The sequence below is a fragment of the Arachis ipaensis genome, chromosome B6 (genome assembly GCF_059453495.1).
Source record: "Arachis ipaensis isolate K30076 ecotype BB chromosome B6, ASM5945349v1, whole genome shotgun sequence".
NCBI lineage: Eukaryota > Viridiplantae > Streptophyta > Magnoliopsida > Fabales > Fabaceae > Arachis > Arachis ipaensis.
In genome coordinates this window covers 148,621,874-148,644,840 of record NC_142441.1, presented here as the reverse complement: position 1 = coordinate 148,644,840, position 22,967 = coordinate 148,621,874, and the positions used below count along the sequence as shown (strand labels likewise).

General features: G+C 34.3%; 1 protein-coding gene across 1 annotated transcript; it reads right to left on the bottom strand.

Annotated features, from left to right (window-relative positions):
* Positions 1 to 780: 780 nt before the first annotated feature.
* On the bottom strand, positions 781 to 19,602 carry XI-I (myosin). The gene is made up of 38 exons (XM_016307372.3): positions 19,012 to 19,602; positions 18,461 to 18,607; positions 17,555 to 17,700; positions 17,316 to 17,472; positions 17,143 to 17,201; positions 16,078 to 16,234; positions 15,763 to 15,912; positions 15,531 to 15,667; positions 14,802 to 14,948; positions 14,607 to 14,708; positions 14,335 to 14,392; positions 14,110 to 14,211; positions 13,001 to 13,038; positions 12,783 to 12,909; positions 12,512 to 12,685; positions 12,200 to 12,331; positions 11,520 to 11,629; positions 10,709 to 10,769; positions 9,163 to 9,340; positions 8,596 to 8,801; positions 8,118 to 8,237; positions 7,935 to 8,033; positions 7,199 to 7,420; positions 6,835 to 6,974; positions 6,503 to 6,614; positions 6,304 to 6,351; positions 6,138 to 6,224; positions 5,473 to 5,643; positions 5,205 to 5,357; positions 4,135 to 4,311; positions 3,172 to 3,309; positions 2,733 to 2,803; positions 2,521 to 2,620; positions 2,390 to 2,446; positions 2,239 to 2,295; positions 1,966 to 2,046; positions 1,804 to 1,886; positions 781 to 1,296 (listed from the first exon to the last, which is right to left on the bottom strand). Exons 1-38 carry the CDS (start codon positions 19,156 to 19,158, stop codon positions 1,158 to 1,160), a joined length of 4,590 nt encoding a protein of 1,529 aa, XP_016162858.1. The 5' UTR covers positions 19,159 to 19,602; the 3' UTR covers positions 781 to 1,157.
* Between the last annotated feature and the right edge of the window lie 3,365 nt (positions 19,603 to 22,967).

The following is a 22,967-nucleotide window of genomic DNA, read 5'->3' as shown; positions in this document are numbered from 1 at the left end:
ATCACCCAAATAGGTAAGAGTATAATCTCCTTATGAAACGCCTTTTGAAGGCTATTTATTTACTGAACTTTGAATTTATCCCAAACATAGGACGAAACTGACACTTTAACCTATATGCCTTACATATTTTAATGCCTTTATAAAACAAATTAGAATATTTATACAAATTGATCTTTAAAGATTTTCAAACATTTTTTATCTTTAACAAATTTTTATTCTCAAAAAGCCTTCAAAAATTATCGAACAAATTCATTCTTACACCATTTTGAAAGGGTATTAATTTGTTTAAGTGTATCTTTCAAGTACCTAATTGTCTTATAATAAAATTTTGTTAAAAATTTATTTTGTTCAACACGTGAAAGAATTGATTCAATGCGACGGAAAAAACCAATATGGAGTATAGTATAATTCTCTAGAATTTTTAAAGAATACAAATTTATTAAGACCTAAAATGTTCTATCTAAAATTCTTTAGAAACCAAAATAAATATTTTCTCAACAAATCAATATAATCATATTTACAAAGGAGATTAGTATTACAATTTACAATTGATATAACCTAATTTTGAAGGCAGCATATCATTTTCCAAATGAAGTACCATCTGTAGCCGACAATCATAGGGAAGGGAACGGAGTAATTTATAAAACTAAACCACATCCTCAGCTTGGGGAATCATAAAATGCTTTCACAACTCCTAAGCATATAAACCCTACTTGTAAAGTTCTGCAAATTCATAACTTTAATTTGAAAGACTTAACGGAGAAAGGAACTGGACTAGTATTTACATCAATGAATGAAATTACATTACCCTTTTTTTTGCCATGGCTTTCTGAAGCAATTATACTACAGAGAATACAACATAAAGACCAATGACAAATATACACCAGAAGAAGAGCTGCAGTATTAATAGCAGCAGGAGACCATCCATTAAGCGTCATCTATCCCTGAATAATTACTTACAAGTAACTAGAACTACTCAGAATAAACAAAGTAAATTACTCTTCGACTTCTGATTACAATGTCATGCACTTGCACAAATATATATGATGACAACCATGGATGCACATGTGAAGAGAAACTTGTGTCTCCACTGTGGATATGCTTGACATTTAATTCAAGAGATGAGATACTGAGGTTAAATTGAGCTTCAGCAACGATCATGAAACTGTAGTAGACTTCTGAAGCGAAGTAAGAAATTCGGCACAGGGATGTTCAGACAAGAATGGTGGAAGCTCAATATCATCCGGATCTATAGCAGGGATTGCCATATCTATGTCTTCGGCCGAGAAAGGAATACTGCAACAGGAACCAAAGGTGATTACAAATAAACAAACAAATGGCATACTCAACTCACAAAGTTCCAAAGTCCAGAACATAAAATCCTAGACAAAAATTCTAAGATTTGGCTCCTCTACACTGCAGGTTGCACTTTAGATTTAGTTTAAATAAATAATTTAAGGAAAAAAAAAACATTTATAGCTACCCATATCAACGGTTGAAATACTTCACTCTCAAATATGTGACATGCACTTTAGAGGAGCAAAAGTGTGGAGATTGACATCAACATCTCATAGTAGATTATATTTATTTTGAGACAATTTCTTTGATTGTTGTTATCCTGCATCGTACAGAAATTCAACAAGAACCAACTGAAGAGCTAAAAGCTATGCTACTCAACCATAGACATCATCAAGTCACTTCATTTAACTATTTTTTCACTTCAGATTTATGTCTTAACATCAAAGAAACAAATGTTAAAAACACAGCAAGCACAGCACAACTAAATGGATGAGAGAATTGTACCTCAGATCGTCATCCAACAGAAAAGAATTTGAGGTCAAGTTCTGATTGTCCTTACTAACAATTTCCCTCATTTCACTGACTACCTGTTCACCATAAATAGCTCAGAACAACCAAGGGAACAATATCACAATTGCATTTAAATCAGTTTTAAACACATCTTACCTCATTGGATACGCTCTGGGTTCCATACTTGTCGTCCCAGTACATAGTACTGATTCGATAGATCTGCCTCACCGTCAGTGCCTGTCAAAGAATTACACTTAGCCTTCTTGCTAAATTTGTGTTTATGTAAACTTTGTAAAAGAATAGATGTTGCAATGGATGCAAGAAAGTTACTATGGCACTCACATCTACATGAATGATGAAACTCAATAGAATGAGAAGGAAAATATAGTGAATTCAATGATAACAATAATGCTGTAACCATAATCATACCGGGCAAAGATCTTGGCAAATCTCTTCCAAAGATTTCTTCCTCTTCTGATGTATTACCTGAATAATTCGAACATTGGAAAGCAAAAATGAGGGATAGCTGTTCTATTTGACACCATCAGAAGTCCAAAAACAAAAAAGCAAGTGCTTATACCAAGAACCCAACAGCTTGTCTTATATAATTAAGCTCATGCCAAGATGTTCCTGCATACTACAATTCACAAAAGAACCGAGTCAGGTCATGAAACAAAAATCTCAAACTAGCATTAGCAATCACATTTTTACCTCCTCTGTTGCATTGCCTATCCACTTCTCCAATTCTGCTAGACCAGACTTCACATACTCACCATTTGAGAATGTGCAACATTCACGCCGCAAGAGAAGACTACAAATAAATAAATAAATAAATAATGTGGGCTAAAAAAATCAACAAATTAACAAAGCAAATTAGCGAATTGAGGCTATAAAAAGTCATTAAAGTAATTATAGTTTTTTACCTGTTAAAAAGGGTTATATTGATGAAAGAAAAGACCTGGGTAACTAGCTTGCGGATAAAGAAGGAAGGCACCTGAACACGTAATATTTTGTTAAAAGGAGGGAGAAAGGGATCAGTAAATGGTTGAGACTTTGTTAACAATAACAGCTCAAGACACCTTTACGTAAATACAGAAGGTATAGCTAAGACCTAGGTAACCATGCTTTTATATATTATATATATAAGAATATCACCAAGAAAGGAAAAAAGGAGGATAAGATATCCTCCTAACAAAAAGATAAAAACTAAAGATTACTGAAGTTTGTATATGTAATAATGCAGGCTTAACATGCATATCGATGTGATACACACAATTATGATGAAATCATGAAAATGGACAAAAACATATGATTAGACTAAACAGAGAAGTAAAAGGACCAATGAAAGAATGCAGAACATACATGGTTTCCACGAAGTTGGCTCATGAGTGTGTCCAAAAATTTGACAATATTGTCCCATTGACCACCAGATGATTGTTGAGGAGGTGCACCAGGAGATCTGGTTGACTTTCCACCATGGGATCGTCCTGCTTTGGGTGCCTAATGTCCCATAGATATCAAAAGTAAATTATAATTCTTTTAGGAAAAATCACTAGAATCTTAATGTTGACTTGAAATATAACCCTAGCAATTATTGATGAGGAGAGGGTCTGAAAATTGTCAATAATAATAATAGCAATATTAGATAATAATAACTTATAGGATTATGAGGGCAGGTGAAAAGCTTATCTATAGCTGCTAGTTACAAAAATTATATCATTACTATACTAAAATTAATTTCGAAAAGAATTCTAGTTTCTTTCATCCACCAAGAACTGTATTTTCTGAACTTCCCCACAAGAACCAAACACCAAAATCAAGCTTCATGGATCACAATTCACAAACAATTAAGATAAGTTTCAACAAACACAAGTATTTCCACATATCCCAAGATAGAGCAAATGGTAATTGCTAGCTGAGAATCATCACTTATGAAATTAAAATTCATCTCATTACGAAATAAGTTCCACTGCATAAACTATTGTAAGTAAAATGGAAGTAAGTAAAATGGAAGAAATTCAATAATAATGCCGTTGTTACAGAGATACTACTTAAATACATGTGGAAATATTTTAAGTAATAAAATTGGTTCAGAAAACAATAGACTCTCTTTCCCTCCAACCTAAAAAATGAATGTGTAATGGAAACCCAATTCAATAATCTGCTTCACTTGAAGATAGAAAGCTAGTCACGCATTATAACCATAAGATTATTGAAAGCAAAAAGAAAGATCAACTACTCAAACAATTGATACTGTAGCCTTGGCTTATTTGCAAATAACAAGTCAAAAATCAAGAAAAAGTTAAAGGAAAGATAAAGGGCCACCTGAATACATTGCCCCAGCAGAGGGGAGAGTTCCTTTTTTAAATTATCTCGTATAAGACCAAAAATTTTCTCTACACAAGCAGTAAGCTGTTGCTTAAAAAGTATAGCTGGATATCTTGCCTCCACATGTGAAAAACCATCATCATATCCAATAAGCTTCATTGGAGATTTTGGTCCCTGGAAATGCTATCATAAGTTCATAACTACATAAAGAGGAAGACACAAAATAAAGTTGCGGAATCCTGGACAAACAGTGTAAACTAAAAACTCTGTAAATAATCAATGCTGATGAAGTTTTAGTGTGTTTCTGCCCCTATATTACCTACACCTCTAATGTGCAATTCATTTGTTCTTTCACACCTGCCTGGTGTGTGAGATTAATATGTCATTACCCATTAGTATAAAGCATAATTATGTGCAATAAATAATAAATAATGTAACCAAATAACAGGAGTTGAATGTTAAATGGCCTTATATAATCAAATTTTGAACTTAAAGGTTAACTTATCCGTATATTATCACTTAATTTTCAGTTATATTCCTAGAGTTTGAAATTGAGTTACGGCATTGTATAAAAAGATGCAATCAAATCCCTTTAGTTTAAACATTTCTAACTAAATCCATGTATATCACAAGCATTTCTAAACCAAGTCCCTCCAGTTCCAAAATTTTTTTATTAAGCCTCTATAGTGAATTATAAGTTCTTTTTTTTTTCTCATCTCTAAAACTTTTTGTACAATATAGAGACTGGATCACAAAGTTCTTAAACTACAAGGATTTGGTTGGAAAATGTTCGAACAATATAGGGACTTAATTGGAAATATACAAACTATAGAAAAGTAAGTGCAAATTTTTTAGCAACACAAAAACATGATACGGATTTTTTTAAATAAAGGGACTTCAATGAAAATTGAATGAAACTATCAACACCAAAGGAATTAATCAACTTTAAATGTCCACAATTTAAGCTATAGAATCTTTTCCTGTCATCCATCATAATGCGCCCTTAGTCCCACCCCAAAAAAATCTTATTATACATTTATGAGTGGGAGCGGTAGAAGACAACTTACATGGCCTAATCGGCTGCTGAAACCAGAAGATCCCGTATGACGATGAGCAGTGGGAGTTAAAAAGCCATTTGAACGTATGTTCCTCTGTAAAAGGCACAGCAGGGCAGATGTATTTGAAAGCCAATATGGCAATAGAGAGGCATCATCCTTAACCTGAATTACACAAAGAAGCTACAATTCAGATACAGGACTACCAATCTTAAGCTACACTGAAAGAAAACTACTATATGAGGAAGTTTTTACCGATGAGAGAAAATATCATATTTACCTTTAGAACATCGTTTATGCCCTCAATTATGTAATCAAAAATAGCTGTGCGCTCAGATTCGAAGGCACGCCATTGAAGAAGACATTTGTATATGATACGAGCTGCCAGAGGTTTACCATTTTTAAATCCCAAATTTTCTTTGATACACCTAGAAAGAAATTCATAGTTATCCTGCACAACGTGAAATCTGTTAGCCAATAGACAACAGACAATTACATGTTAAATAGAAGATAGAATCATAGAAGCAATTCTAGCTTTTGATGAATAAATCTAGAGGAATGTGTGTGGTTCTTTTTTTATGCACTCACTTGATACTCGCTTTGAGCAAAATGGGATCATACAAATACCTACCTAACTTACCTTGGTCCTTGTGCTTAAGCTATTTTACTTTTATAAAACGAGGTTGTTATAATTGAACTTCATATACTTGGTTGTGCAAACTACTAAGCTACAAAAATGTGAAGAAGTTTAAAAGTAAAAAAGTCAATAGAATAGTTTGTTAACCTCACAAGAATTTCCTCTACTCTTAGACTCATCATACCTCCATGTTTTTATCATCTTTGTGGAAAAAAAAAATCATTAAAATTGTATGTCGTCTAGACAAAACATGACCTCAAACTAAAGGCAAAGGATATAGTACACAACCAGAACAATAATAAGTCTACCTGGTGCCTCTCTGCTGTTAACTTAGGACGACGAGGGTCTGTCAAGCCTGATGTAAAGGGAGCAAGTTTTGTGGGTGTGGGTGTCTCCTGCAAAAAACCAGACCACATAAAATCTATAGTTCAATTTAGAAATTATTTTAAACTGATGAAAACAAGAGTAGCTTACAAATAGGGGCTTTCTCTCAGTGCGGGAAGAAATTACGCTTGAATATTTCTGTTGCAGAAAAAACAACAAATTAAGCAATAATGTTTATACAATTCACAATGCAAACTCATGAGAACACAACAGATAAAATAAACTAATAATAAACAGAGCAAACCAGAGCAGGAATCATCTATTAATGAATATGCATGAAGCAAATTACCTCTGACAATGACTTTGCAAGACCTGAACGGTTACTCTTAGGAGCAGCACTTAAGGCTTTCTGCCGAAGCACATGATTTTCTTCCTCTAAATTCAATACCTTCCCCTCAAGGCTGTAGTTGAGTTTAAAAATGAGTAGTTACAAAAAATTACCTTCTAGAGTGAGGAACCATATACAATATTACAAGTCAGGAAAATTTATAATAAAGCTAAAACTTTAAAACGTGCAAAAAGGAAAGGCCAATGTAATGGGAAATATACATTCAGTAAATAAATTTGTATTTTGGTAGAAAGTAGGAAAAAGGGGTTACAGGGAGGAGAAAGAAAGGGCACCTCTTAACACTTTGCTCCAGTTGAGAACACTTCTGTTCAAATTCTCTCAGTTTCTCAACCATTTCTATACGGCCTTTTTGAGCATCCATGAGTTCAAGTTCCAAATTTGTGCACTTCTTTTCGAAGGCACTCAAAGAATCCTAGAAATATAAGACGAGGAAAGAAAAATAATGTAACCAAATTCAGGAGAGAAAACAAGAAAGAAGTAAAAGTTAAAACAGCGATTGCGCAGACATAAAACTTAATCTCAATGCAACATTGGCTAGTCTCAAAATATCCCATATACATGCAATTGGAAATGAACAAGTTTGTGTTCTCTTATCACACGTATAGCAGCACACGTGTAACCACATCCACGAAATACCTTTAGGAGAGCATTTTCCTTCCGTACTTCCTCCATTACAACCAACTCTTTTTCTAAAGCAGATTTTTCCTTCATTGACAATACCAACTGATTTTGCAGAACAGCATTCTTATTGCATTCGTTAATTGTTGCCAATTTAGCTGCATCTAATTCAAGATTCAAGGCTTCTAACATCTTTTGAAGTTTGGAAATCTCCATTTGCTTAGACTCTTCATTGGAACCCTGCATGTGAATGCAGAAATAAACCATAATAAGTTGCATACATCAAACCTTGAATTCAAATAAAAAAAAAAAAAAAAAGAAGAGAGAAAAGGAAGGAAAAAATGGGGATAAAGCAATTTGAAATGTTGTCAACAGGTAGATATGCCAGATAATTAAATGATAGGAGCTTAAGTCCAAATGTTCACATAAAAGAGTAATCATGTATGTAAACAGAGTGGGGGAGGTAACCGGAAATAGTACACTAAATGATCTCCAGTCACATTTGCCAGTTAAAATCATAGAAGCCCCCAAAAACTAAATATATCAGCCTTTGGAATCAATGAGATGTAAAAGTAAAGATAATCTAGATTTTTTTTTAATGGATGTGTGTTTTTTTGGTTTTTTTTTTTTTGGGGGGGGGGGGGGGAGCATGTTTCAAACACATTCAGTGCACAAAAACTCTTTCCGCATAGAAGGATTAAACATTTCCAGCATAAAACCTATAAAAAGTGTCTTTATGACGGGGAAAAGGTACCCTTATTTTCTTTTCAAGATGCAAACGCCATGTCAGCTCGTCCAATTGCTTCTCAAGTTTACTCTTAGCTAAACGGAGAGCACCAGCCTCATTAGCCTCCTGAGAAAGATGAATCAGAAAACAGTTTAGTTAACAACAACTGCTAAATTGGATCTCCCCAGTCTAATAAAGGAAATCACTTACTTGCTTAAGTCTCCGAAGCTCTCTTTTAGCTTGTTTACGCCGCCAAAGGCATTGTATTGCCACAATTGAAGCTTGACGACGTCGGAAAGTTGACCTAACCTTGGCCATCCTCCAATATGCCTGTGATATTCAAGTTAAATGTTCAATAAAATAATACAACAGATTCCATCATGCCTGAGTAACAACTACACACAAACAACAGCAACAGAAAGTAAATGTAGCAACAATTTAAGTAATTAATGCATTGTCATGCCTCATGTCATAAAAACATGCGTACTAGAAGATTGGAACTTTTAACATCAGCTATAATACTGCTGTTTGATAAAATCAATAAATTAAAAATTCCTAACACAAAAACAGGAATAAGTAACATCTGATAACTAGGATGATAAATGCAAATTTAACTGGACTATATTAAGACCAAGAAAAAGGCCATTGCAAAAGTCCTACCACAAATAAATCCCCTTGGTAAAATTACCTGAATAACAGTAGCAGCTCTATGCTCCTTTCCATGCAAGAATCTTTTGCGAGTTGTAAAACCACGGACATGTGACTGAATGATGACAGTAGATGAATATAGTTCTAAGTAAGCACACCTCTTTAGACACATACGGATGTATTTCTGAATAGAGATAGCTGCAGCGGTCTCCCTTTTAGCAACGTAAATCTTTCGTGCAATGCACCCTACATTTACAAAAAAACAGATAAAACAGAAGACCACCACATTGACGTAAATACAAAAGTAGGGGTTCCTATATGGAACATGACAGATCTTAGAAGACTGCCAACCAAGAGAGCACAAATCCATCATGTGTTGTCTGGCACCAAGATACCAGTTAAGGATAGAAATATAACTGAACTCGATAATATAGAAATTAGAATAGTTTAACCCATCCTATATCCATTTAACATTAAATCCCAAATTAAGTACTTTCCACAAAATTTCACTATCTATCAGTTGTAACAACAGTTAACCATAGAAAGACAACTTCTTCCGGGAGCAGCAAGAAGTGGTTCATGCAGTAGCAATAAAGAAAAAACTAACCCCTGCAGCATGACTGAATAGAAATTGCAGCAGCTCTGAGTGAGATGAAATCCCTGTGTAAAATAAATGTCCTCAGTCGCCGCTGAATACATTTTGCAGCATTGTCCAGAACCTCAGCTCGTCTGGAGTCTAAAATACCAATTTGACCAGCCCTGAGAAATACTTTGGTCCTACCCAACTGAAGAAGAAGAAACAAATATAACCAATATAAATTAACTAGATTAGTAAATCTCAATTTTGTTATTGAACAACAGCAAATACATGGTAAATGAATGGCTGGAACCTATGTTACAAGGAGAGAGAAGAAGTTGATGATGACAAACAAAGAAAAACAAAAGAGACAGGGTCTGCTAGATTATTTAAGGAAGGCATAATTGACAAACATAATCATAATCATTATTATCTCCACTTATGTCATCCTTACACGGTATCCAGCATAGCAATCAAAGAATTTAATTCATTAACATATCAATTACATAGAAATACATGTTAGTATTTGTACAAAGTATACTTGCATTATAGTGATACTCAAGGATTATTAGGGAGATTTTATCTCGGGTAGTTATATAATGACGATTGTTTTTACATTGCGGCCATGGCGGTACCATGGCATTATGGCGTGGCAGTTTTGGGCTAACCGCCATCTTAAACGTGCGGCATTGCAGAAATGGTGCTAGGCAAACGGCGGCCACATGGCGGTGGCGCCATGGTGGTCCAATACTGGTATGGCGGCAATGGCGGTACTTTTGCAATATTGTTTTTAAAAACTTTAAGGATCTTTTGGTCATTTTAATAACCCTAAACCTAAAATTTACAAAAACAAACCTTCTCTGGCTCTCGTATTCTGCCTCTTCATGCCCTCTCTACTCTGGTTCACTCTCCCTGTCTGCTGCTTGAGTAAGATGAAGACTTGCAATGCTGACAGCATCACCGCCAATAGCATTGCCACCGTTCTAGAAGACCACAACAACAAAGCGCCATAACACAACAGATGCACGGAACATTAACGATGGCGCCATGACCTGCAGAGGAAGACGACGACATTGAACTTTGCTGGTGAATCTGCTTCTCTAACTGCTTCCTTTTTTCTTTATAATTTGAACCCTCAAGTTTTTGTTTTTCCATTCTAATCCCCCTTTTTTCTATTCTCACCCCTCAATTAGTTTTAATCTTTAATATTGATTGTTATAATATGGATAAACAGTTTCATATTATTATTGATAAATTATCAGTAGTTAGTAGTTTAGAAATAATTTTTTATTTATCTTTTAGTAGTTTCACTTATATGTTTGTACATTATTTTAGCATTTTTTTAATGTATCCGCCATTTGCCGCAACACCATCCTTTATAACCTCATGGCGGTTTACCCTTCTGCCATGAGCCGCCATCTGCCATCAAAAGCTATGGATGATGATTAACTTACATAATGCATAATTTATTATAATATTGAGTACGACATGGGATTATGAAGTTTCCCAGCTTAGAAGTGTGTATCCCTTGTTGGTCAGTGATATTCCCAGAAATTGGGATGTAATAGAAGCATACCTGAAAGTTATCAAGCTTGAGCTTCTTCAGAATTCTCTCGGTTGCAACTTTATCATCATAACTATTAACAAAAGCAGCACATAAAAACTGATGAGAAGTGAAAATATTTAATTTTTTTTTGAAAACGAAAATTAAATGAGAAGCACATATTGATAGCCAGAAAAGAATAAATTGTTCAATAGCCACAACTTTTCCTTAACAAATGATGATAAGAAAATATACAGTTAAGCGCACACTGCAGAGGTAGAACCAACTTGCTTTTACAATTCGTTCATTTATGGTGCTGCTAATTAATACCATCAAAAAGATCACATCACCAAACCAGAACAAATTAGCTATGTGACCAGATTACCAGGCATAAAGCACATTTTCTAGCCCAGCATTTAGAACTTGGTTTTATCCAAATCAATAGCTAGCCATGCAAAACCAGCAAACTAGGACTAAACCTGAGAATCACTAACAACTATCATTAAAATGGTTTTAAGGTGTCCACTTCTTATCCATAAAACCTAGTATACGGGAATCAAAGGTTGTAGGATTAAATCCTTCAACAAAAATTACTAACTACCAATATAGCACAGTTAAAGCTACATGATTTGATAAGTTTGTCATTAAGCAACATAAATGCAAATGAACTTTGAATAGGGTAAGAAGTGTTGGCTTCAGTCAAACTATTCACCATAGATTCACACTTGTTAGCAATTTGAATTTGGACGTAACCAAAACCATGAATTGGACAAAAATATATAATATGAATTGAAGATGTAGCCCTTAATGGATAACCACAAAAAATCACATTTAGTAAACTCACCTCCCGTCCATTAATTCAGGGCCTATTAAGCCAAAGCGATCCACAAACTCTGAATAAGTCCTTCGGGTGGGGTAACCAGCTAGGCTTATACGAACAGCCTCAAGGACACCCTTAATGAAAGAGATGTATCATATATGTCAAAACACTGTTCAATGAATGAGAAGCTACAGCTTGTAAACCTAGAAGACAACATGCGAACAATACCCACCATATTTGCATGAAAATGTGAATCAAAACTTCATCATCGACTTGGGTTAGAGCTTTATCTTTTCAATTCTTTGGAAGATAAATCAGTGACAAACCAACAAAGACACAAAAACAAAGCTTTTTCTGACAGAAACCGGGAAGAGGAAAGATTAAATGTGATTGCGCTAAACTATGGTTATGCCAAGGTCATTTACAACCAAATGCATCTTAATGAGTTTTGTCTATTGCTATCTTTGGTTTCCCTGCCTCTAACCACTAAATTATCCCCCATGTCATCTATTCCGAGAGCTTCCATAGATTTCTTCTCACATAATCAAATGACAAAAGACAAGATTTTCACCAATCCCCCCCCCCCCCAAAAAAAAAAAAGGTGTTACTCAAACATAACGAAGATTAGGAATCGACATGCTGATAATCATCATGTCAGAATATTGCTCCAATAAAAGGGGATACAAAATATCTAAACTACTCACCCCACATCGCAATTGGTGTATGACACTGGAATTCTCAAACTTTTGTGGTCGGTTCAAAGAATTTGGCTTCACGCATCGTATGTAATGAGGCTCTGTTGATTTAAGGGTCTCCATAAGAGCTTGGAGTTGTTGCTGAGCTCACAATCCACCAAACATGCACAGAAGACACCCCCAAAACAAAAAAGGAAAGGTAAGTAAAATCAGCCATATGAAAATTGATGTTGAAAAAACCTTGATCTCCATATAATTTTGTCCCAAAAATGGATCTCCAAATTAGTAAGTAAAATGAGAAAAGGAATCAAATCTGCACACCTTAAATCTGGATGCCACAGATGAAAACTTGTAAGATGATCTTGAAGATTCCTCTGGTAGCAAAGGAAAAAGACCAGACACAAAGGGGCATTTCGAAGAAGATAATAGATTACAGTGTTCTACTACAACATAATCACGATTTTTGTCTAAGAAGGAATCTGTGTGATATGTAACCTACATAAATGAAGCAGATGATCTCTCTAAAATTAGTAATGTTACATTACAAGAATTTTCGTCCAAAACTAGAGGATGTACAAAAATACAGAGTCACCTTTCCAGCATAATGAGAAATACTGAAATCAGTTTGTGAAAACTTCTCCTTTTCCAATCTCGGGTGAGACTGGAAATGGTTAAACAACTTGGTTGAGAATGTTTCATATGTAGATTTTGGGAACATGCTGCAAGGAGAAGAAATTCAGCACCCGTTAAATTTGGAACTGAAATATACCAATATACACCAAAATTCAAACTAAAGAACCAAAACTGTACCAGGCTTCATCCAATAGAGCAATGATACCAATGGGTTTCTGCAAAAGAATGCAATGATAAGACCTCAGTAAACCAAAATTACAGACATATATGCACAAGGTGAAATCCAGATTAGACATTGAGCTATAAAACATTAAAATATATCGAGTTTGTTTGTATCACCTAAAACGTTAAAATTATGGATAGAAGTAGGATTCAAGCCTAATTCATTTTACTGTGCGAGGACTTCCTTCTTTTCTATCTTGATAAATAAAGTGTTATTAATATATATTATTTATCAAAAAAAATTTGTTTTTTCCTACAGTTTTTCTTGATCTCCAATTACCTCAAAATACTGGCTTATACTCTCTCTGATCTTCTATCCTATAGTGACTTCTATAAGAAAGATGTGAAATACAACCATCTTTTCCACAAGTGCTAATAAATAGAAGTTACTATTTTACTATATCTTTTTGTTACCATGTAATGATATACAACCAAAACAATATCTAAATGTACAAGAGAGTATCATGTGTTGGTTAGTTTTTTATACTTTATTACATAAAAAAAAAATATATTAAAACCATAAAATTAGATACTAAAGAATATGTATCTTCAACATATTTTATAATTGAAAGCATTTAAGAATCCTGAAATTTTAAAATAAGAATAAAAGATAAACAGGTCCTTGGCCATTTTTGGAGGGGACACTCAAATCCCTAACTAAAATTAATTAGTCATAAGTCCTTGACCATTGAAAATGTGAGACACATGCCCTATTGACTAATGGAGGGACCTATGCATCTCATCGGACTTGCATTTCCATTGGTCAGAGATTTATAAGTCATTAATTCTGGTCAAAAACCTATTTGTCTTTTATCCTTAAAATAATTATAATTTACAATAAATAAGAAACAATTATAATATTAATAATTTCATTTTAAAACTTATCAAAATATTTTTTTATTACAATTTGCTTTTACTTGTTAAAATTTTGCTTGTGTTTAGAACTACTTACTACCATCAAAATACAATAAAAATAGTATTGACAAATCTTATAAACTTGGTCCTATCCTATCATAAAATTTGGAAAATTTCCACCTGAAAAGCAATAACGATTAACCAAAAACCTTTTCAATTAGATCCAACACATCTTGGTTGTCCACGAATTCAATGTAACTCCAGTTTATTTCTTCTCTACCATACTCTTCCTGCTCCATCTTGAATACATGCTGAAACAAGTCGCAAGATAGATGTTACAAGAAAAAAAAAATGAAGAAAAAACATCAACAAGACCATATAGAGAGATCAATGCATGAACTTAGTGAATGTAATGTACAATAACACATGTATACCTCATTAAAATGTTGCTGAAGCTTTTCATTTGCAAAATTGATGCAGAATTGCTCAAAACTGTCGGAAGAGAGCACAATGGATTGAGCAAAACAATCATAGTGGAAAAAGGACCAATTTAAATAGACAACAGAAGCAAACAAATAAAAAACCAACAAAGGGAATAACAAGATAAAAAAAATCCACATAGGATATTAAAGCAAACTATGCACACTGACTGAAACACTAAAGAAGGAAAAGATTAAAATCCAAGAGACATTAATCAACAACTTACCTATTATCCTTGAAGCACTCAAAGCCATAGATATCGAGAACTCCAATTTGAATCTGAGAATTTGTATCCTGACCAACAGACCTATTGATCTTATCAACAAGCCTGGCAGAACAACAAGATCAACAAATAGTGACACCTTAAACAGTGCATAATAAGAAGATAAACATGTTGATTCTGAATTGATCATAAGCATACCAATCAAATAAACGAGCATAAACCGTTTTTGCCAAAGCATCCCGTCCAGCAACAGCAGCATTACAATCAAGAGCTTTAATTATATTTCCCTCTCGAGTTTGTATTGACCGAGTACATAATGTTGCTAGTAGTAGCTCTACATCACATCTAGAGTGAAAATTAAGTCTTTAATATTGGCAAAGGAAAGAAACTTCCATTGATGAGCAAATCTTAAAGTATAAATGACTAATAGTCCAACTCATTTAGTATTTTTATCATTTCTAATTCTGCAATACAAAAAAGAATAATAGGCAACATCTGTTCACAGATAAAGTGATATACCCAACCAAATATAACCTGCTAAGGCTCTTACTCTGATATATAATGCTTTAGCCCTGACCTGTGAACAACTATATTCACATGTTCATACTTGTTTTCAAAACGGAAGTTGGTTTACAACCTTACTTCTTAGAAATTGTTGTATGTAGAAGTTATATTATTTCCTCTTACCCCGGCCAAATTTTAATTGTATATAAATATCCATTTCTACTTTGTCATTCATAAAAAAATAAAATAAGAAAACCAGTACAGAGCATTACATGCTTTATTGCATGGTTTTGTCAGTTCGTCTTCACCATATATTTGTGTGAAGTATATTTTAAATAAATGCATAGCGAGAAAATTGAAATTTCAGCCAACTTATAATTCATATTAAGAACATAACATTTCAAAGATAATGTAATTGCATACATGAAGAGTTCAGCAGCCATCTGCATATGGAATCTTGATTTCTCATCCTTTACTACTGACGAGTCATGCTCTTTTCCAGGAGAAAATTCAATATTCCCCAAATGTAAAATTGCAGCTAAGACACGAAATATGGCTTCCTGAGAATAGGTAGAGGGGTACTTATAATTAAAGGGGAGCCTATATGTAAAATTATCTAATAAAGTGAGTTACACTAATGTAAACATTATCATACCTGGTCCTCATGACTTATGCCAACAATATCCATTGACCTCCTCGTCTTCACATATTCTTCAGCATTGCTTACACCATCAAGTTCATAGATTTTACTTTGGTTTAAATAGTGGAAGTGGCTTGGATGTCCCAACTTATACTTTTCTGCATCCTAAAATGAGGCACCCCAATTATAAAGTATTAAAAATTAATACTTTGAGTGATCATGAAATTATGAAAACCATAACCTGCACATATGCAATGCAAAATATCGCATTATACTGCGATGCTGACCCAAAACAGAAATCAAATCATGGGTGCAAAATAAATTGAATACCATTTCAGATGCACACAACTGATAAAAACAGTGATAATTTCTTTCTGGATTCGTTATCTGCACTACTCGTGATCTTTCCAATAAGTATGTTCTAATTGCAGCACCAGATATTCTACCACTTGAATCAAACTGAATTTCAACAAACTTCCCAAAACGACTGCAGCGAAAAAAGATCGTAACAAGATTAGGCTTTGGGCAGTAATAGTTTCAAATGAAGAGCTTTTGAAAAGGCAACACAGTAGTCACAGTTTGCATAACATACACCAAAGTGGAATCATAAAAAACATACAGACTGCAAGATTGAGCATCAAATCTACTCATATGAAAACTTTTTCTTGAGCACTGCTACACAAACCATGATGTAGTTTTTCCAAATAGAATTGGCACACACAGCAAATTTTGAGTGATTGGATAGAAATCATGAGTGGTCAAAGAATTTAAGATGTTCCTATCAAATTTTGCCACATAATTCGGGCCTTATGTTTCTGGCAAGTTCTTGGCCATATAGTCTCTTCCAAATTTTAAATCTAAGAATTTAAGTGATGCCTTTTCACCCACTTAAGTCTCTGTTTGATCTCACAAACTTCAACAACTATCATCCGTTAACTTCATTGCTTCTAAATCAGAAATCTCTTATATGCATGAGAGGCTATAAATCCCAGAAAACTTTCCTTTTTCTATGCTACATTCTGCACCTTTTGAAATTTTAAGCATCCACAGCACATTAAATATAACTCCAAATTAATATCCCAAAAAGGACTGACACTTCCATATAATACATTATACAGTTTGTTTCCATATAATTCCACTGTCCTGGATACATTGAATAGATTCAAATGTTGTCTGGACCAGTGAAGGGGGAAGAACAAACATGACATTACAACATCCACAATTAAGCATTTTCCTCCATAACAAGATGGGAACAGTTATGCAAAACAGCTATTGCATCTTATCTTAAACTATGACTATAGACAAATAACCTAGAAAAATCTAGACATGGAATCTATAGTAAAGGGCAAGTAGTCACGTAAAATAAATAAGCAAACAATGCAGAGCCAACTTCACCTTGAATTGTCATTTCTGACTGTCCTTGCATTACCAAATGCCTCTAAAAGTGGATTTGACTGAGCAATGAAAATGTGAAATTAGTTTCCCATAGTGGCACATAAATGATAATTGGAACTTCAAAGCGGGCCAACCACTGAATTCATGATTGATTGAACTCAAGAATAGCTTACTTCCAGAACTTGTTGTTCAACTGTTCTATCGTCACCAGCAGCACGTCCACCAACAAAGGTAAGATACTGCATGATTAATTTTGTTGTCTCAGTTTTGCCAGCACCACTTTCACCGCTTACCAAGATAGATTGACTTTTACCTTCACTCATCATTGCTCTAAATCATGACCAACCAAAAATAAATAAATTAAAAAAATAAATTAAGAAACCAAAAATAAACACATTAGATGCGTACTAACCTATAAGAAGAATCTGCAACAGCAAAAACATGTGGGCTAAGCTCACCGAATGGAGCTCCCTTATACTGCTCCATCATATGGATTTCATACAAATGAGGAAGCTTTGTGAAGGGATTAACAGCTATTAAAATGCTTCCTGTATAAGTCTGTAAAAGAAAAACGAATCAGGGGGGAAAACCATTAAATCACTGCCACAATAGAGGGGAAATGTTCATAATCAATAATTAATATTAGCAACAACAGCTCTGCATTAAAATTAAGTCAAATCCATTTAGCGGAGTCACCAAAATGGAAAATGCATTCAAAACTACATAAGATAAACTATCTTAGGCATTTGAAAGTGACTGATCCAGATAGGCAACTCAATGCCAAGCCATAAGTTGCATTCCAAACATGAGTTACATTGATAATCCATAGAGAGATTTTAAAGAACTAAGACTTCAAAAGTGGTCTATCTACAACGAGCCATATGTACAACGCCATAGAACATGTCATATATTCTTCAAGAATCCACGACCACCAAACTAGATTTACGAAATTTATTATGCTTACGGTTATATTGCTAACTTTTAAATCGTTATTACTCTCTTTAATTGAAGATTTATACCTGTTTGTTAACTTTGTTATTAATTTTAAATTTTTTATGCTCTACCACATACATGTCCTGTCATACAATTTTAAGCCATATCCTCATGTTCTCTTATCATGTAGGTGTTCCATGAGGCCGTGATATATCCTCGGTTCATAGGGTAAGAAACATATTTAACTAATGCAGCTATCCCAATGTCAAACTCATATTACCAAACACTCTCTATCTAATTTCAAATGCCTAAGCTCTCAACCAAACTCATTATTTTGAACATCCAGAAAATAATCAGTTCCATTCAATTTAACCCTCTCACTCACATAGATATCATTGAGCGCATATCTCCTCCGAAGATTGTACAACACTCCTGGCTCATTCAAGTAAGCCAGCTTAGTCATGTCTTCAACTCCACCATGCTCTTCTTCATCCGCATCCCGCGGGAACAGCTTATCAGGGGTAGAAAAAACCTGCACCACCACCACCACCACAAGCAATAAACACACCAATATCCAACATAATAGCTTTTTTTTTTTTTCAAAAAAAATAATCAATTCTTTCTCCAAAATCGACTGAAAATCAAGATCATTACTTCATTAGCTTTTCTAAACCTAAAATAAAACAACAGCAAATAATCCACACACACACCCCTGAACCTCCGTTCAACTTTGAACTAGCAACAAAAAAATCAGTGACTCACTAGAATAAGTTACGAAAATAATCATTTCTCTTTTCTTTGTCCATAATCTACTGAAAATTAACATTTAAGATGTTCTGAAACCTAAACTTTAACAAAATTAAAGCAAACCTAAACCTCGAATAAACTAGCAACAGAACCGAACAAACACGTGAATAATGAATGAGTGACTCTCACCTTCTTGCCGGAGTCGGTCACGAGCTGAATACGACTATTGTTGACTCCGCCGCCACCGCCGCCGCCTCCGGAGTCAACAACTTCGGCAGGTATCCAAGCATCAACCCTGTCCTGGACCCAAACCTTAGCGCCCTTTCGAAAACTCATTGTTGCTTAGTCAGCACTGCAGATTGAAATTGAAACCAAAAGCGAAACCCTAGGAAAGCGAGAGAAAATACGAGCATGAAGAAGAAGAAGAAGAAGAAGAGGAGGAGGAGGAGGAGGAGGAGGTTTCTTCGGTTTTTGGGTTTTGGTGCAGTGTACTTGTTGAGTTGTTAGTAAAAAAAAAGAATTTCAGGTTCCCGCCCTAAGAAAGAGGTGTGCAGCGTCCGTATTATTTTGATTTTGACTGAAAAATCAAAAACTCGGAATGGCGTCGTTATTTATATCACAGGCTTTGGTGGTCGACACCACACGACACGTCACCACATTAAAAACCCACCTCTGCCACACCGCCGTTAATACTACTCAGTCAGTGGGTTTCCGTTTTCCTTCTTTTCAGCTTATCTTCTTCCGCTTTCAAAGCTATCAAGCTTTGACGTATATTGCTTTAACGGATTCACGGAGAGTATAAATTTGTCATTAAGCCATTACTAAACTTTATTTTATTTTATTCTTTTCGATTTCCGCTTAGGTAAGTAGTTCTTTTTATTATTTTGGTTATGTGAGTCGAGTTTTTATTACACACACACACAAAACAGAGTTTAATAGAAAGCTGGAAATTCACAATATGCTTTTAAGATTGTACTTTTAGTTGTTTATAAATAAAAAATATTTTTTTATAATATATTTTTAATAGATTATATTTTTACGAATAAAAAAAATTCTCCTACAATATGTTTTGACAAATTATTTGTGTTACAAATGTTTCAAAAATTTGTTAAACACTACATTACCTAATATTTAGAAGATTTACTAACGATAAAACAATGTAAAAAAAAATGTCTATGTACGTCTACATATATTAATAAGGGTCTACTTTTTTGGTATAGAAGTTATCATGACATTATACCAATAGTAAACATTTAATTTAGTTTCTATGTTTATAGTAACTAATCAATTCTTAATGATAAAATGAAATGTGATATTGTAGTTTCTAATCATAACAACTAGGTTAAATTATACTGTTAGTCTCTATACTTTTGGTAAAATTATAAATTAGTCTTTACACTTTAAAAGTTTATAATTAAGTCCATAAAAAGAATTAAAATTTGTAATTTAGTCTTTATTGTTCAAAAAGTGTTTGATTTAACAGAATATTCTCAACATATTCTCTATTTTAAACATGTGAGCTGCGCATGGTTGACAATAGGGACCAATTTATAATTTTAGTAAAAGTATGAGGACCAACTGTGTAATTTAACTATTTGAAAATGACCAAAAACTCTCTATGCTGTTGAAACTCACCTCGCCCCTCCCCAGCTCTCTCATTCTCATTTTCTCATTTTTCAAAATGGCACTCTCTGTCTCTCACCTCGGCTCACCATCGTCGTGCCTCTCGCCTCCATCGTCGCGCCGGATCCACTGATAAATTGAGTTGCTATTTTTATGTTGATTTGTTGCTATTTTCTTCTTAGACATTGAATTATTCGCTTTGAGCATGTTTGGGATTGGAATTGTTCTCTTTCATTTACCAGTGTTTAGTATTAGGATTGGAAGAGAAGAAAAAGTCACCAGATGAGAGAGGCTAGATGGAAGAAGGAGACGAGACCCAACTCGTGAGCACAAATACAGTGGATCTGGCACGGCGCGGTGAACCGAGGTGAGAGACAGAGAGCGTTGAGTTGGGGTGTCGTTTTGAAAAGTGAGAAAGTGAGAGTGTGAGAGTTGGGAGGGCAGGGTGGGTTCAAATAGCCTATGGAGTTTTTGGACATTTTCAAATGATTAAATTACACTATTGGTCCTCATACTTTTATTAAAATTGTAAATTTGTCCTTATTGTCAAACATGTGCAGCACACATGTTTAAAATAGAGAATATGCTCATAATATTCTATTAAATCAAATACTTTTTGAACAATGTAGAATAAATTGTAAATTTTAATTATCTTTAGGGACCTAATTATAAACTTCTAAAGTGTAGGGACCAATTTACAATTTTATTAAAAGTGTAGGGACCAACTGTATAATTTAACCTAACAACTATTTAACATCAATTGGTTTAGCACAATTTAAAAACAGAGAAGAAAAAGATGGTGGTGGTTTTGAAAGAAAAACAATAGTCGAAATTCATGTATCTTTAATCTTCACACCCCTTAGTCACCATCACCAACAATCAGAAGAATCTTAATTTACAAGTAAAGATGGCAATGGTATCTATGAAGACGGTGATCACTTTTTCGCTCTCCGTTCCTATTTAGTAAAATGCTCCTCGTCCCCGCTCCATTTTCATTACGGGTCTCTGTTTAAATCCATAGATATTATTAAGTTTTAAATTTAAATTTTTGTAAATAAATTAATACAACTATAATAAAATCCTATACAATTCAACTAAATATATCAAATCAAACACAATTTAAACACAGATTTTACATAATAACATACATATAAAATTTTTAACATTTTTTTAAAATAAAAAGCTCAATACAATAAGGTGGAGCATTAAAGAAAAAGTACTAGACAGATAAAAAACCTAAATTCTAATCATCTTCAACAATGCCATCAACAACCCAAAAGATCAAAATCACTCCACTCTTTGTAACTCCTAATCGACCTGTTGACTACTTTCGCAACACCTGTTTATTAACTCCTGAAGATTCTGTCATTTCTTTCTAACCAAGTGCTCCAAATGATAACAATAAAACCAAACTCACCAACATTCTATCAAATCGACTGCACGATTGACCCCTGAACTACGTAAACTTACGGTCATTCAATTATATATCCACTAGTTCCATGTCATGTATCCATATTTTAAAGTCTTCCGCTGTTGCTGCTAACACACTAGCGCCTTTCCTTTCTTCCAACTGCACAACCTCAATGAAGTCACCCATGTAGCAAATAGAAACTTGGTATATTCCCGATAAAAAACTCAATTCTTCCTACACAGCAAGCTTCTCCTCTCTTGTATGCGCACCATACACCAAGCAAACCGCACAATGAAAATTATCGTTTGTCAATTCTCCTTCTATACACAACCATATTCCCCCTAGTCCCTTTGTAACAAGTACTCATCCTAAACATCATATCATCCGACATTATTAAAAAACTTCCGAAAACACCTTCCGATCCCACAAATTCCCAACACATCGCATCATTACCTCAAAATTGCACTATATCAAACTTAGTCATAACCTCATTCTTTGTCTCTATCAATCCTAACATATTCACATTATTTTTATGCTTAAATTTTTTACTATTCTCCACTTTTCAACACCTCCTAAACCCCTTACATTTCACAAACTAAAATCATTTAAAAAGTTTATTACACACCTTATTCCGGTTTTTTGGGCGGCTCCTTCTTACTTTCTCTTTCTATTTTGCTTGCCTTTTTTTTTGTGCCAATACTTCATTCTGAGTTTGGAGAATAGCCATAATGTCCTCATCATTGCCGTATAAAACAGCTTTTGATTCAACTGCCAGATCCCAAGCAACCATGTTTTCAGCCATATCTTTATCCCAACTTCCTCCGTACTCGTTTTGATTAGTTTCACCGCATCTTACTCTGAGACTCCCGAATCTTCCAAGTTCCTTACAACCCCTTCATCCTCCAACCCAATTTCCTCCACCACTGTATTCTCATCCTTTAAATCTGAATCATGCAATGCATTACCCCTCATCAGACATATGCCAACATGCGGCTTACTACTCCCGTCCAAACTAGCGTGGATCTCATTAACTGCACTTGGTGGAATGTTCCCCTCCGTTGTTTTGTTCGAACAATTCACCGCATCTCCGCTAATCTCCTTTCCGGCTTGA